This window comes from Barbus barbus, assembly GCF_936440315.1.
Source record: "Barbus barbus genome assembly, chromosome: 23".
Taxonomy (NCBI): domain Eukaryota; kingdom Metazoa; phylum Chordata; class Actinopteri; order Cypriniformes; family Cyprinidae; genus Barbus; species Barbus barbus.
Genome location: NC_136751.1, coordinates 29,082,833 through 29,096,936, shown reverse-complemented (window position 1 = coordinate 29,096,936; position 14,104 = coordinate 29,082,833). Strand labels below are relative to the sequence as shown.

General features: G+C 36.9%; 1 protein-coding gene across 2 annotated transcripts in view; it reads left to right on the top strand.

The window, feature by feature from the left end:
* Positions 1–14,104, top strand: part of LOC306843337 (transcription initiation factor TFIID subunit 4) — an 87,593-nt gene that overhangs the window by 12,213 nt on the left and 61,276 nt on the right. Inside the window, exons 3-9 of one of the 2 annotated variants that reach the window (XM_079374753.1) lie at positions 183–293; positions 2,478–2,621; positions 5,974–6,096; positions 7,002–7,091; positions 8,730–8,879; positions 11,428–11,503; positions 13,049–13,163. In XM_079374753.1, coding sequence (XP_079230879.1) covers positions 183–293; positions 2,478–2,621; positions 5,974–6,096; positions 7,002–7,091; positions 8,730–8,879; positions 11,428–11,503; positions 13,049–13,163 — 809 coding nt within the window. The remainder of the gene's footprint in view (positions 1–182; positions 294–2,477; positions 2,622–5,973; positions 6,097–7,001; positions 7,092–8,729; positions 8,880–11,427; positions 11,504–13,048; positions 13,164–14,104) is intronic. The other variant, XM_079374754.1, reaches the window with a different exon arrangement.

The following is a 14,104-nucleotide window of genomic DNA, read 5'->3' as shown; positions in this document are numbered from 1 at the left end:
AGTTACTCATCCAGTGACTAGTGACTACAAGTGCACATATATAGTTTCTGACTGGGATCTATAAACACAATGCTGAAGTCTGGTTTTCAGATCCTGTGACTCGTCCTTTCCTCTGTGATGCTGCTCTCAATCCTCTCTGTTTCCTCCCTCCTTTCTTTCTTTTCTCTTCCTCTCGCTCTCAGTCTCCTGTTAGCACTCAGGCGATTCGTCCCGCTCCTGCAGCTCAAACCAAACTGGTCCAGTCTAGTTCACCGAGCACCGCGGCCCAGACCAGCACCGCAGCCGGCCCCGCTGTGAGCATCTGCCCTGTCCCGTCTCTCTCTCTCTCTCTCTGTTTCCCACTCATCAGCATCAGTTGTTTCATGTTTATGTAAGCTTTAAGATGATAGACTGTCAGCTGTACCTGACCGTAGAGCTTCAGAGGAGAAAAACTGAGTGAATTTAATATTCAGTCACTCAAGGCTGTGTGTTATAGCAATTTCAAAATTCTGTTTTAAAATCGAAGATTTCAATAAAAAAAGCAATAAAATACTAGAGGCCGTGCTACATATTAAAAATATTGTCACAAATTTACAAGACAAATTTTCACTAAAACTTTATTTTATTAATAAAATTGTCATTTTGTGATAATACAGTGGTTCTAAAAAAAAAGAGCCTCAGCAAACTTAAAAACAGACGTAAAAAAAATATATATAAAATAAAATAAGAGAACAAGGCTTTAAAAAAACTAAAACAACTGAAAATCAAAATATAAACTGACATTTTTTTAATTGGTTCCCTCAATAAGCATAATTTTATCTAAGAGCCAGGATTCACGTGATCTTGGAAAATATGAAGGAATTTGTGAAAGTGTGATTCAGGGTTATTATCATTAACTAAAGCTAAAAAATAAACCATGAAAGTATTTAAATTACTTGAAATAAAATAAAAGTTTAACTAAAATAAAATATAAAACAATTAAACTTATTTAATTTCAGCCAGTTGCCAAGGCAACATTTACTAAAATAGCAAAAAGTACTAAAATAACTACTAAATAATCTTAAAGTTAAATTAATAATTACAAATTATAAAAATGCACAACAAAATTGCTTTAAAGGGGTCATATGACGTTGCTAAAAAGAACATTATTTTGTGTATTTGGTGTAATGCAATGTGTTTATATGGTTTAAGGATCAAAAAACACATTATTTTCCACATACTGTACATTATTGTTGTTCCTCTATGCTCCGTCTTTCTGAAATGCGTCGATTTTTACAAAGCTCATCGTTTTGAAAAGCAAGGTGTGATTGGCCAGCTATCCAGTGCGTTGTGATTGGCTGAATACCTCAAGCATGTGACGGAAATGTTACACCCCTTACCATATTTGGAAACACACAGCGTCTACATGACATGGCGGCGGCAACAATACTACAGCGAGAATGAAAGTTATGTATACATTTGGGTGGTGCTATGTAAATCTTCCCACACAGTGACGTAGATTTGTGGGGGTGTGTTTAAATGAGGTGTTTTAGGAAGGTGTGGATAAGCCTTAACTTTTAGAAAGAATATCTCTTTGAGTTTGAGACTTTAATCTTTGTGACTTTATGGATCTTAAATATGCACGAACAGCCTGTAACACTCCAAAGACAAAGGAAAACATGAGATTGCATCATATGACCCCTTTAACTAAAATTAAAGTCAAAAAACAGAAAATCTAAAAATACAATCTAATTCATAAATATCATATATATATATATATATATATACACACACACACACACACACACACACACACACACGCATTTTTCTAGTTATTTAAAGCTCTAAAATATTTTATTTGGCAGAAATATAAAATCATTAAAAATATTTCAGAATTATGTATTTTGATTATATTGATTATTTATTATTATTTTATTTAATAATTTAACTATTGACACTGCTAGTTTCTGTTAATCTAAAAGTTTGAAAATAAGCAGCTTTATCATTACAGCAAAAGTACCAGAAATATCTTGGTCAAAAAGTACAAAATGTTGCGGTAAAAGATCTAGTCCGGTCAATATTTGTGTGAGCACCATATGGACTAATCAACAACCAAAACCAGAACTATCTGCATTATAATCTGATTGAAATGAATGTGTTTGGAGTCTCATGTGCTTTTAAATCTACTCCTGCACTCTTGTGCTTATCTATAAAGTTGTGTTTTATTAGATTTCTTGCATAAAGACAAAGAACAGACAGTAAAATCTCTGCATGGCTGTAAGAGATGGAGAGCGAGCACCTCAGGAGCAAACCAAGCGAACTGTGAGTCGTCAGGTGCTCTGAGTTCTTCCTCCTCCATCTCTCTCTCTCTCTCTCTCGGCTCCTGTCGTCCTGTGCTCTCTCGGGACACACGATGTGACAGGGCGCGCTGTGGCCATCTCTCCTGTTCTCTGTGGCCTTGCTGGCAGGCAGACGTCAGCTTGTGTTTATCTCCGTGTCTCTGCTCCTTCCTCCTCTAGAAGGCCCCCGTGGCAGCCGCCGTGGCAGTGACAGCTCCCCAGCAGGTCCAACCGGCCTTGGGCCCCCAGGGATCCCTCACTCAGATGCCACTGGCCCCGCAGAGCGCAGCCGCCCCGGCTCCCGGAGCTCCGGTTGTCTCCCAGGTCTGTGTGCCCTCCCATATCGAAGCCTGCAAGTTTCTCTCTCTTTATCTATTCTTTTTCTCAGCTCAAGTGAGTGACTGTTGGACCCCTCAAGCTTCAGCCGAACCACACACACACACACACACACATACACACACACACACACACACACACACACACACTCACAGCTGCCAGCACGTTCATGCATAGACAAACAAACACACATGTGGCAGTGCCAGTCTATAGACATCTGGGCATCACATCTGCCCGCAAACACAGACATGCATGTCCACATACACTACTATTCAAAAGTTTGGGGTTGGTATGATTTTTTTTTTAATGTTTTTGAGAGCTGCTCACTAAGGCTGCATTTAGTTGAACAAAAATACAGAAAAAATATTATTACTAGTTAAAATAATTGTTTTCTATGTTAAGATATTGTAATATATAAGTTATTTCTGTGAACAAAGCTGAATTTTCAGCATAATTACTCCAGTCTTCAGTGTCACACGATCCTTCAGAAATCATTCTAATTTGCTGCTCAAGAAACATTTCTGATTATTATCAATGTTGAAAACAGTTGTGCTGCTTCATATTTCTGTGGAAACTGTGATACATTTTATTTTTAGGATTCTTTGATGAATTGGAAGTTCAAAAGAACAGTATTTATTTGAAATAGAAATCTTTTGTAACATTATAAATATCTTTACTGTCACTTTTGATCAATTTAATACACCCTTGCAGAAAAAAGTATACATTTTTTTCAAAAAGATCATACTCACCCAAAGTTTTATAGTGTATTACCAGGTGAATCTCACAAACATGTCAAGAATCAACAACTAGCAGACGACCTGAATGAGTTTTACTGCAGGTTTGAATAATCACCCCACACCTGCCCTGAACACCTCTCCACACAACCATTCACACCTCCAGCAACCCCCCTCTCCCCCACACCTACAATTCAGATCAGCGAAGACGAGGTGCGCCAGGTCTTCAGAAAGAACAAACGAAGGAAAGCACCAGGCCCAGGCGGTGTGTCACCAGCCTGCCTAAAAACCTGTGCTGATCAGCTGGCCCCCATCTTCACACAGATCTTCAACAGATCACTGGAGCTGTGCGAAGTCCCCTCATGCTTCAAACGCTCCACCATCATCCCTGTCCCAAAGAAACCCAAAATTACTGGACTTAATGACTACAGACCTGTGGCTCTAACGTCTGTGGCCATGAAATCATTTGAAAGACTGGTTTTGGCTTATCTGAAGGACATCACTGGACCCTTACTGGACCCCCTGCAGTTTGCCTACAGAGCAAACAGGTCTTTGGATGATGCAGTCAACATGGGACTGCACTTCATCCTGCAGCATCTGGACAGACCAGGGACTTATGTGAGGATCCTGTTTGGGGACTTCAGCTCCGCTTTTAACACCATCATCATGGACACCCTTCAGAATAAACTGACACAGCTCTCCGTCCCCACCTCCGTCTGTCAGTGGATCATCAGCTTCCTGACAGACAGGCAGCAGCTAGTGAGGCTGGGAAAATACACATCCAGCACTCGTACCATCAGCACTGGAGCTCCTCAGGGCTGCGTTCTCTCCCCACTGCTCTTCTCCCTCTACACCAACGACTGCACCTCTAAAGACCCCTCTGTCAAGCTCCTGAAGTTTGCAGACGACACCACACTGATCGGCCTCATCCAGGACGGTGACGAGTCTGCTTACAGACAGGAGGTTAAGGAGCTGGCTGTATGGTGCAGTCTTAACAACCTGGAGCTTAACACGCTCAAAACTGTTGACATGATTGTGGATTTCATGAGAAACCCCCCTGCTCTCCCTCCACTCACCATCATGAACAGCACTGTGACTGCAGTGGAGTCATTCAGATTCCTGGGCACCACCATCTCTCAGGACCTGAAGTGTGACATTCACATTATCTCTATTGTGAAAAAGGCCCAGCAAAGGTTGTACTTTCTTCGCCAGCTGAGGAAGTTCAACCTGCCACAGGACTTACTGAAACAGTTCTACTCCGCCATCATTGAATCCATCCTCTGCACCTCAATAACTGTCTGGTTCAGCACAGCTACCAAATCTGACCTCAGAAGACTACGGAGAGTAGTCCGGACTGCTGAGCGAATCATTGGTACAACCCTCTCCACTCTCCAAGAACTGTACTTATCCAGAGTGAGCAAAAGGGCTGGTAAAATCACTCTGGACCCTCACATCCAGCACACTCCCTCTTTGAACTGTTACCGTCTGGTCGATGCTACAGAGCTCTGAGCCCCAGAACGACCAGACACAGGAACAGTTTCTTCCCTCAGGCAATCCATCTCTTGAACACTTGACACTAAAACGCGGAACACACAACTCTATTATACATTATTTATTCAACACACTTACTTATTTTTTATTTATTAATTTTTTTTATTTCAAATTTGCACATATCAGACCTGTACACACATAATTGTTTATATTATATATTATATATTTGTATATTATTATTTTATTCTGTGTCCTGTTGCTGTCTTTCTGTTGCACTGTGGAGCTACTGTCACTAAAACAAATTCCTCGTATGTGTAAACATACTTGGCCAATAAAGCTCATTCTGATTCTGAACATGTATGGGTCATATTTATTTATCCCCTAAGTCAAAAAAGAAAAAAAAAGGTTTTGCATAAAGAAAAATTTTAGTGACTTTATTTCTGAGAATTCATTACATTTTCCTTCCAAATTCTCAAAATATTAGTGCAAAAAATGGCATTTTCATTACTTCATTACTTATTCATAATGTGATAAAAACAATGCTACATTGCTACAATTTAAAATTATTTATGTTATGATAGCATTCGTTGTTCTGCCTTTAATTTATACTATCAATTAAGAATAATATGAATTAAAAAAGTAAAACATCTGAATCCATAACTGTGTTTAATTGTGTGACAATAATATTACAAGGTATAAAATATAAAAATAGGCTTCATTTTCTTTTGATTTTGTGTGCATGAGAATCACCAGTTCATTAATAGTAGTTGAGCTCATTGTAGATCGTGAAGCTGATCAGCCCGTGTGAGCATAAAATGCCACCTGCCTTAAAAAAGACTTTTGATTGACACATTCTCTAACCTCAAATGATTGACAGCTTTGTAGCATTTAAATGGAATTTAGAGGATTTAGTTAAAATGCTTTATTTACCCGTGAGGCCCGATCGCTGATTATGGCAACAAAAGCACAACAGAGCGCGTCTGTGTGAGTCAGAACAGGATAAACTGTTTACTAACACAAGCAGCCGTCCAAATCGAGACACGCGCTTCAGCTCGGCCTGTGATGTGTCATTACTGATGTCTGATTCCACATGAACCGTCTCACTCTCTCATCAGGAGATGCAGGAGAACGTGAAGAAGTGCAAGAACTTCCTGGCGACGTTGATCAAGTTGGCGTCCCATAATTCACCTTCCCCAGAGACGTCTCGAAACGTGAAAGCACTGGTGCAGGATTTACTGGTACGTGTGGCGTTTCTACTCCAGAAACATCTGAATTCATAAATCATTAGCGTGTAGAATGTTCATTTTTTTCTTTATATGTCATCATGAAAAGCCTCATTTTACATCCAGAATATTACACCGGCCTGCATCACATGTGCTTAATGAAATGCAATACTTGTTTATTAGTAATTTTGTAGTGCTGATTCCAAAAATAGTGTCTGATTTGCGCTAAACATCACACTTTCTCACTAAATATAGTGGATTTTGTATTATTTTTGCTTTTACAACCATTCGTGAAGAAGTCTTGTATTATCGAATTAAAACGCCGCAAACACATGATTCCTGTCTGAATTGAGTCAGATTATAACCATTTGATCAATTCTAAGACCATTTTCAGACACATGACATTATTTTATGCCTAATTCTGATTTCAAAGTCAGAATTATGGCCGGTGACAGAAGAAAATGCAAACATGATCCAGATGTTTTCTGACTGCATCCAAACAGAGGGGGAAAAAGTATAACATTTTCTTTGACATTAAATGGAGTGTTGGAACACATTTTTTTGGTAGATTGTAAGTTAAATGATGCATTTGGAATATTTTTTGTCATTAAAACAAACTTTTGTCATCATTCTGTTGTTTTGATGAGTGTATTAAAAGTGATACATATATAATATGAAAAATCTTCATTCTTATTTTGTGAAAAAAATCTGTGTGTTAAAAAGTTTTTAATTGATATTTTTGTAACCAGCTAATATTAGTCCTCTTTTCCAAATCTTTGAAAATGAAATTTGCCTCATGTAAGATCAAAGGTTAATTCGTTTTCAGCCTGCACTAATCATCTCCTCTTCCTACAGTTTGCATGTTTTTTTTTACTGTACTCATTCAAATCCATCTGATCATCTGCTGTCTCTGCTCTCAGGATGCAAAGATCGATCCGGAGGAGTTCACCAGCCGCCTACAATCCGAGCTGAAGTCGTCTCCGCAGCCGTACCTGGTCCCTTTCCTGAAGGTACGTTAACACACGCGAGTCCTCCTGCTCTGACATGGCTCGCGTTCCTCGCGGTCAGTAGCCGGCAGGCGTGTCCAGCCAGGCACAATGCGTGTCACATCCCGCCCGGTCCGAACTGGCACGCCAATGCAGCCGCGCTGTCATGCGATGTTAGCTTGCTTACGTCAAATCCTCCAGAAACAGACATCGGCAGCCCGCAGTGTCCTCACGGGGCCTGGGATCTCAGCGAGATGTCTTTTGATTACTGAGGTTAATGACCTTTGTCAGACTGTTCGGCCTCTATGAGAAAAAAAATGACAGTTCACACACTGGAAATGGAATTGAAATGAAACATATGAGATGCATTTATTGTTGCTAATGGTTCGGCAGTGCACGTTATTCCAAATATTCCAATATTTTGGTCCCTACTAGTAAAGTTTTTGTAGCATCGTATCAGTAGTTGAGTATCTGAATATTTCCAAGTCAAAGCAGCGTAATTAGAAATGTGCAAAGCTTTTAAATGACCATTTTAATAGGATATTTGTAAACCCATTCAAGCTTACAGATTCGAATAGGCTTATTGACTTGATAAAAGTAGGTTTTATATTGTCAAAGTATAACATTAAGACACCACAGGTTAATAGGATGAAAGATTAACGAGCAGATATCAGATACTTCATTCCCCAGTTGATTAATCACTGTCCATTAAGACAATTGTTTTGTATTACAAGTTTTCTGAAATGTTATGTTTGAATATGCACATGAGGCATTATCTAATTAAAAATGCACTTATTTGCATAAATCTCCAGAACTGAAATCTGAACATTGGCTCAAAGTTCCTTTCCTTTTGTTGTAATTAAAGTTTTTTACAGAGAAGATTTTGGATTTATTACTCCATAAATCAGAAAATACTCTCAACAGACAGAAAAAAATAAAAAAATAAATTAGGAATAAAATGCTAATCAGGCGAATCATAACAAACCCCTCTGTATAACCCTTCAGAATGTAGATAGGAATACAATGGTAAAGGATGGTGTATGTATGTACTGCTGAAGTGGAGAAAAACTCCTTCTGATAAAACCTTAAAAAAGATATGAACTGTAATTTAAATCTGCAGACACAAATACAAAGTAACACTTAAATTTGTATTTTGGATGATTTCTTTTTGAAAGAAGACGTGTTATTGAAGCGAAATAGCATCAATGTTTAGGTTAGGGTGAATGAAAAAAAAGAAAAGAAAAACAGTTGTTTTGCCTGTAAAAATGGATGCATTACCACCTCAGGTGTGCCTTATTTTTCATTAATACAATGGCCCTTGTCAATTATTCCTTGTGTAGTCCCAGTGTACCGTAATCTGGACAAATGGTGGTGAATTAACCCTAACCCTCTACGCACAAATACAAGGGTTCATATGAGGTTGTGATGTATTGGATTTGATATCTTCAGCGGGTAAATACTCGACTCAGTAGTTGATTCTGAATTGATGTCGACTCACGTAATATCAGGTGTAAATTAGTGGATGTTTATCAAAAGTGCAGACTCATTTTCTGCATTAAATGCTTATTATACATATGTTTTGTTTATGCATGTTCATCTAAATGTTTACTTTGGGACTAACTCTGTGTTTGTGTGCATGCATGTGTGTGTTTGTGTTTGTAGAAAAGTCTCCCTGCGTTGCGTCTGTCTCTCCTGAACAACCAGCAGTCTTTCATCCAGCCTCTGCAGCCCAACAAAACCAGCGTGACGCCGGTCCAGACGGCTGTCAGTGTGCGTCCGCACCAGCCCAACAGCACCACCGTACTGCCACAAGTATGTGCTGACCTCTCATCTTCTCTAATATGCTCCACTTGTCTCTTTTTCATTCATACAGATCAGCAGAAACAATATATAACCGTACCAAAACTAGTATCTGATATCTAACATAGGATATGTTTATTTAAAGAAGAAGGTTTAAATACATTCTATATCATAAACATCTTGAAGGTACTTTCTAAACATTCACTTAACATCTGAAAGGGACATGTTCTATACTGTACATGCCATCAGAAGCATCAGATAGACGTTTCCATGATGTACATCTTGCTCTTATATGAATAAAAGAGTTTGAACTCAAAACTCCTGCTTTAGTCACCCAGAACTTTTATTGAAATCAAATAGTCTCATTCCAAAATCATAATCACAGCCATGTCCTGATTAACATATGACCGCACATATTTGCATATCATGCTTATTCTGTATTTAAAAGCTTACTTTAAGCCATTATTACTTATTTTACCTCCAAAGAGTAATTTTTTGTTAATTTAGGTTTATTTATTATTTTTTCAAATGAAATGTGTCATGTACTTGGCTGTTTAATTGATATATTATATGTTTTTGAATTTTTTAATAATTTATTTGATGAGTCTTTTCTGCTCAACAAGGCTGCATTTATTTGATGAAAAATAAAGTAAAAACAGTGAAATATTATTTCAATTTAAAATAACTGTTTTCTATTATAATGAATTGTAAAATGTCATTTATTTCTGTGATTTTCATCATCATTACTCCAGTCTTCAGTGTCACATGATCCTTCAGAAATCATTCTAATATGCTGATTTGCTGCTCAAGAAACATTTCTGATTATTATCAATGTTGAAAACAGTTGTGCTGCTTCATATTTTTATGGAAGCTATGAAATTATGGAAATGTCTACTGTCTTTTTGATCAATTGAATGCATGTTGCTGAAAAGTAATTTCTTTCATTTTCTTAAAAAAAAAAAACAACTTACTGACCCCAAACATTTGACCATTAGTTCAAAAGGCTGAAAAACACAAATATAATTAAGCTATATTGTCCAGCCCAGAGTGTGACGTGTTCATAGTATTGAATATTGACTGTGAGCTTGTCTTCCTGTAATGGCTCAGTCTGTGTCCTGTAGCCGTTCTGAGGTTTTCCGTATCTCCCCGAGGTTTGTAGGCTCTGAGCTGTAATGTAGCGACAGTGTGTCCGGGCACAAGAAAACAAGTCAGAGAAATATGCAGGCGGAGGGAAAGTGGAATGGATGGATGGGATTTGCTCAGGGCAGCACTAAGGGACTCATGGGGGACAGAAGCGTCTCTATTAGTGTTGTTCCTGTTTTCTGCCCCTCTCCTCACTTTGTCACTACCTTGTTTTCTTCCCCTCTCTCTCTTTCTCTCTCTCTCTCTCTCATGTGCTTGGGAAAAATTCTGCTTGTGTGTTTTCGACCACACTTAGATTGTGTGCATTTTATTAATGCCCAGATTCATCTTCATGACAACATGGTGTAATCATTTTCAATTCTGTGAATAAAGGACCTACATTTTAAAGTCTACATGAAATTAAATAGACTATTTATTTGATTAATACACGTTCTTAGTCTTATTATGCAAGTTACAAATATGTCACATTAACTCCATAAAGCCTGACATATGAAATAATAGCCAGAAACATCCAATTGTTTGAAACGGAACAGATGAACCTCAAAGTTGAGTATCATATATGATCCATCAGGTTTTTTTGGCTCATATAGTATGACATAGTGAAAATATGGAGGAAAAAACTGCTGTTTTATTCAGAGGCCCGAACTGAGCAAAAAAATGCAATTTGGTAAAGATGCTGATATTTATATGGCCAAAAAGTTGATGTAAAGAATGATGCTTGTAATATATATCAATGAGATCTTTATACTTACATAAAATTATAGAAATATCAGTCGTCACTCTGTATCCCCAATAATATATCTGTATAATAATATATCATTTAAGATGAGATTTAAATGCTTACTTTGATGATCAAAATATATAATGCAAGGCCACACAGTGATGATTGAGAGATGAAGAAATAAACGTTCCTCAGAAGATGTGAGATGTTTTGGAGGCTTGTGAACATCATTCCTCTGCTGAGGAACAGTGAAAGTAAAAACGTTCCTCAAAAGGTCCTGATGATCACATTTGAGTCGCACTGATTTTTCTAGAAAATGATTGATGGAGAATCAAGTAAAGCCGAGCTGCTTCAGTTCAGTAAGTGTTCATCTGGAAATATTATTTAAGTCTTACGTTTTCTGGATAAAAATCAGATTTGACAGCAAAAAGACACGTGACTCATGAGCTGAAGGTGGATGGTGTACAATTACACTAAAAGTCTAAACTATCAACATGTAGATTGTGTGTGACAGGGTCTTCAGGAACATTTTCATTATCTTGATCATTTAGAGACTTTAGAAATTAATATATCAATTATTAAATCTGAGGATGCTGATGGATGTCTATAAGTGCCAAACTGACTGATTGACTAGTTGTAGACTGTAAGACTGTTCAGATATCAATGTACAATGGAGTAAACCTTGTTTGTTTGTAGGGTATCAAGAGGGCAGTGGGTCCTGGAGGTCAGATACGGATGCCTGTGGTCATAACGCAGACGGTGCGAGCGACAGGTGAGCAAACACCTGAGACGCGCAAAACACAGATGACCTTCACATCTAACAATCAGTCATTTATTCATTCATTCATCAGCTTTGCATGAAACTCCTGCCGTCTGATCACACACACACATACAGGTGTGCGCACACAGATTTGATCTGAGTCTTTCTGTTCCTGTCCATCACAGTCTGATCTGTTATATTTCAGCCCTTAGAGTGGATTTTCAGGGGGAAAGTTTCTAAAAATACCGTCTCCTGTAGCTGTGGGCTAAGAACTTGCCTCTTAAAATCACGTTCAAGTGCACCCTGGCAGTCACTGTGTGTGTGTGTGTGTGTGTGTGTGTGTCGACACACTGAGGAGTGTATAGAGACAGACTGAGAGAAAAAATATAAAAAAAACAGAGATGCATGTAGACAAAAGCAGAGAATCAGTAAAAAAATGGCAGCTCGCCCTGTTGTTCTGTCTCTATTCGGGTGCATCTCATGAAACCTGTCAAGAAAATACCCAGGTCATATTTCACCATAAAGTCAATGTGAAAAAATTAGAAATTATTATTTATTATTAATTTCTTTGGTTGCATTTTACTTGACGCTTTTCTATATAATGCGGTATTTTTAATGCATTAATTATGCAACCTATAATAATTGTAACCATAGTTATAATACATTATACTACATATCGATTCAATGCATTAAAACACAACAAACAACATATTTCAGATATAGTATGGAATCTGCAAATATTATAATGCATTTTAATCTTGGTTGCAATTATTTATGAAATGAATACCTATATAATGCATTATACATAAAGAGTTCAAGTAAAGTGTTGCCATTATTTGTATTTATTATTATTTGAAAGGAAATAAAGCCTGCCCATTGTGACACTATTTTCATGACAATTAAGCACATTTCCCTCTAACCACCCCCCCCCCCCCATCTCATTTTCATTATTGTAATGCAAAAAATGTTATATTATTTATTTTATAATTTTGTAATTTATAGATTTAAAATCTGTATAATTTATACACTGTAAAAAAATAGTTGTTTCAACTTAAAATAATTTGTTACCCCCGCTGACATTTTTTTTTAGGCAACTAAAATATTCCAGTTCTCACTTAAATTAACAGTAACTTAAAATTTCAAGTTGACTAAACTAAAAATTTTAAGTCAGCGGGGGTAACAAATTATTTTAAGTTGAAACAACTATTTGAAAAAATTCACAGTGTAGATATGTATTAATAATTTATGATTTAATTTATAGATTTATTTGTTTTATTGGCTTTATTTTTTGCTAATTAAATTGAATACATTTTTACAGTATAAATTACTCATTTAGAGTTACAAAAAACTATCCAGACATTACAGTAATGAGACTTTTGTGGTCAAATGTGTTTAATTGTCAAGAAAATTGTCACAGTGCAGGAAATCTTAATGTTTCTAAAACAGGCTTCATTAGCTTTATGCAAAATAATGTGAAATGTGACTGAGCAGAGCTGGTTGAGGTGTGATGAAAATAGGTGTGTAAGTTCATGAGAATGTTGTCTTGTCTTTTCCCAGGTGCTTTAGGGAAGCCTGCGGCAATCCAGATGGGCAAAAGCCCTGCGGGCGTCACCATACAACTCTCAGGAAACCAGAAAAACAAGCTGAATGACCCGGGGGGAGGCTCCTTCAGGTATGGGATGTGTGCTGTAATATCAGCCGCTGACACACGAGAGCAGCGTTTCACCAGCCTGCTGCTGAGGACTGCGGCCGCTGGCTCGCATCCTCCTTATGCTTTCTTTTCTTTCTTGTTTGCTCGAAACTGTCGCTCAGAACGCCAGCGAGACTGAACACATGACAGCGCTTAACATGAAATAGCTCACGGCTTTAGTGTCCGGTTAACCGGATGATGCTTTTTGGTCATTTCAAAACAAGCTAAAATAACTTCAAATGAACACAGCATTAAAGTAATTACAATATTTGTAATATGTATATATAATTTATAATGGAACTTAATATTTATATATATATGTGTAAAAAAAAAAAAAAAAAAAAAAAAAAAAAAAATATTATATATATATATATATATATATATATATATATATATATATATATAGTAAAAATGTGACCCTGGACCACAAAACCAATCATAGGTAGCACAGGTATATTTTTTGCAATAGCCAACAATACATTGTATGGGTCATAATTATCGATTTTACGTTTATGCCAAAAATCATTAGGATATTAAGTAAAGATCATGTTCCTTGAAGATATTTTGTAAATTTCCTACCGTACATATATCAAAACTTAATGTTTGGTTAGTAATATGCATTGCTAAGGACTTAATTTGGACAAATTTAAAGGTGATTTTCTCAATATTTAAATTATTTTTTGCACCCTCAGATTCCAGATTTTCAAATATTGTCCTATCCTAACAAACCATACATCAATGAAAGGCTAATTTATTCAGCTTTCAGATGATGTATGAATCTCAATTTCAAAAAATTGCCCATTATGACTGGTTTTGTGGTCCAGGGTCACATATATAAGTATATTAAGTTAAAAAAAAATATATTCTATTTATATATTTATTACATTGTATATTATATTTAATTTACCAAAAAATGATTTATT